Source organism: Pteropus vampyrus, unplaced genomic scaffold (assembly GCF_000151845.1).
Source record: "Pteropus vampyrus isolate Shadow unplaced genomic scaffold, Pvam_2.0 Scaffold207, whole genome shotgun sequence".
Lineage (NCBI taxonomy): Eukaryota > Metazoa > Chordata > Mammalia > Chiroptera > Pteropodidae > Pteropus > Pteropus vampyrus.
In genome coordinates this window covers 521,761-524,362 of record NW_011888988.1, presented here as the reverse complement: position 1 = coordinate 524,362, position 2,602 = coordinate 521,761, and the positions used below count along the sequence as shown (strand labels likewise).

The window sequence follows — 2,602 nt, the reverse complement described above, 5'->3', positions numbered from 1 at the left end:
GTGTGTGTGTGTCGGCGGGGTGTCTGCCCAACTCCTTGGGGGCGTCCAAGCTTCTGATGGCCCATTTGGAGATCCTAGGGCTGTTGGCCGCAGTGTGTTTCACTTTTCTAACAGATTTTAACCACTAACATCAGGGATTCTTCTTTCTGGAGAGGCGGGGCTGAGGGGAGGTGAGGAGCACTGTTATTTGGGAGAAGCCCTTCCCTATGGGGACAGAGCATGGAACCACTGCCGTGCGAGGGGCTGGAAGTCTGAAATAAGAAGGAGTTTTCTTTGCGACATCCGACTCTGGGAGCAGTTGGCCAGGAGGACCCGGGAGAGGATCTTCCTAATGAGCATTTTAAAAATGGGAGGTTTCCACTCGGCTGGGGAGGGCAGATGTGACACCTGGGTAAGGGAGACTGGCCCTGGTCCCGACACCGGGTCTGCGGGCTGAGTGAACTTAAACAGCCTTTTAACCCCTCTGAGAGATAAAAACGATGTCTTAAGAGCACAGAAATAGAGATGCTTTGTAAAGTTAAAGAAAGGATTTTACAGTGTAAAGGCTGGAGACCAAAATAGATAATAGGATTCCCCGAACAACTCGAAGAGGGAGAAAGTATGTCAAAAATAGAAAAACTAGAATACAGAAGGAAGAGACTCGCAGAGCTAGCCAGGGCTGGGACCCTGGGTCCAGCAGTCCGATTCACTCCTCTCAGGACTTATTTTCCATCTGACCCCCCTGCCTTGTGTTTTCCAGAACCATGTGAGGGCCAACCCAGGAAGGTGGCGTGGAGGAGTGCTCAGAGAATCAGTCTCCTCATCTTCGCCCCTCTCAGCATGGAACAGAGGAGGCCCTGGCCACGGGCCACAGAGGTTGACAGCTGGTCTGTGGTCCTGCTCTCAGTGGTCTGGGTGCTGCTGGCCCCCCCAGCAGCCGGCATGCCTCAGTTCAGCACCTTCCACTCTGAGAACCGGGACTGGACCTTCAACCACTTGACGGTCCACCGAGGGACAGGGGCAGTGTACGTGGGGGCCATCAACCGGGTGTATAAGCTGACGGGCAACCTGACCATCCAGGTGGCTCACAAGACGGGCCCAGAAGAGGACAACAAGTCTTGTTACCCGCCCCTCATCGTGCAGCCCTGCAGCGAGGTGCTCACCCTCACCAACAACGTCAACAAGCTGCTCATCATCGACTACCCTGAGAACCGCCTGCTGGCCTGCGGGAGCCTCTACCAGGGCGTCTGCAAACTGCTGCGGCTGGACGACCTCTTCATCCTGGTGGAGCCGTCCCACAAGAAGGAACACTACCTGTCCAGCGTCAACAAGACGGGGACAATGTACGGGGTGATCGTGCGCTCCGAGGGGCAGGACGGCAAGCTCTTTATCGGCACTGCCGTGGACGGAAAGCAGGATTACTTCCCGACGCTGTCCAGCAGGAAGCTGCCCCGGGACCCTGAGTCCTCGGCCATGCTCGACTATGAGCTACACAGTGATTTCGTCTCCTCCCTCATCAAGATCCCCTCCGACACCCTGGCCCTGGTCTCCCACTTTGACATCTTCTACATCTATGGTTTTGCCAGCGGAGGCTTCGTTTACTTCCTCACCGTCCAGCCTGAGACCCCTGAGGGTGTGGCCATCAACTCGGCTGGAGACCTCTTCTACACCTCGCGCATCGTGCGGCTCTGCAAGGACGACCCCAAGTTCCACTCGTACGTGTCCCTGCCCTTTGGTTGCACACGGGCTGGGGTGGAATACCGCCTCCTGCAGGCTGCTTACCTCGCCAAGCCTGGAGACTCCCTAGCCCAGGCCTTCAATATCAGCAGCCAGGATGACGTGCTCTTCGCCATCTTCTCCAAAGGGCAGAAGCAGTATCACCACCCGCCCGATGACTCTGCCCTCTGTGCCTTCCCCATCCGAGCCATCAACCTGCAGATCAAGGAGCGCCTGCAGTCCTGCTACCAGGGCGAGGGCAACCTGGAGCTCAACTGGCTGCTGGGGAAGGATGTCCAGTGCACCAAGGCGGTAAGGAGGCGCTGGCCTGGCTCCGCTCCTGCTCCGGAGTTCGGGCTCTGACTGTCCTGCCCGTGCCCCATCACACACCCTGCCCCCGAACCACCCAGGGCCTGAAATGTGAGAGGTTTCCAGGTTTAAAGTATCCAGTGATGGCCAGTAATACAGAGTCTGACGCGTGGCAGACACTCAGGACATGCGCGGTGATCCACTGAGTCATGCCAAACACAGTAGATCCTTGAATAATAGGGGATAAGGGCAAGAAAGAGAGAGAGGGACGGGGGATGGGAAGGGGTGGGGTGAAATAGCTGGCAATATAATATAATGGCTCAGAGTTTGGACTTTAGAAACAGAGACCACGGTTCAAATTTCACCTACGCTGTTTCCCGGCTTCAGAAGTAACTTAACCTCTCTATTTCTACATTACCATCTGAGAAATGGGAATCATAATGCCCACCTCGTGGGAGGACCGGATGAGATAGTATCTGGCATGACCAACGCCATGCCTGGCATGTTAGGTTTACCGTTATAAGTTAACTGTTATGCCATGTGACAAGTGCAAAGACAGATTTCTGTGCAAAGTGCTGTGGACTCTTGAATGTGCAGA

General features: G+C 55.5%; 1 protein-coding gene across 1 annotated transcript in view; it reads left to right on the top strand.

Annotated features, from left to right (window-relative positions):
• Positions 1–2,602, top strand: part of PLXNA2 (plexin A2) — a 212,899-nt gene that overhangs the window by 22,743 nt on the left and 187,554 nt on the right. Inside the window, exon 2 of the mRNA XM_011372463.2 lies at positions 740–2,007. Coding sequence (XP_011370765.2) covers positions 740–2,007 — 1,268 coding nt within the window. The remainder of the gene's footprint in view (positions 1–739; positions 2,008–2,602) is intronic.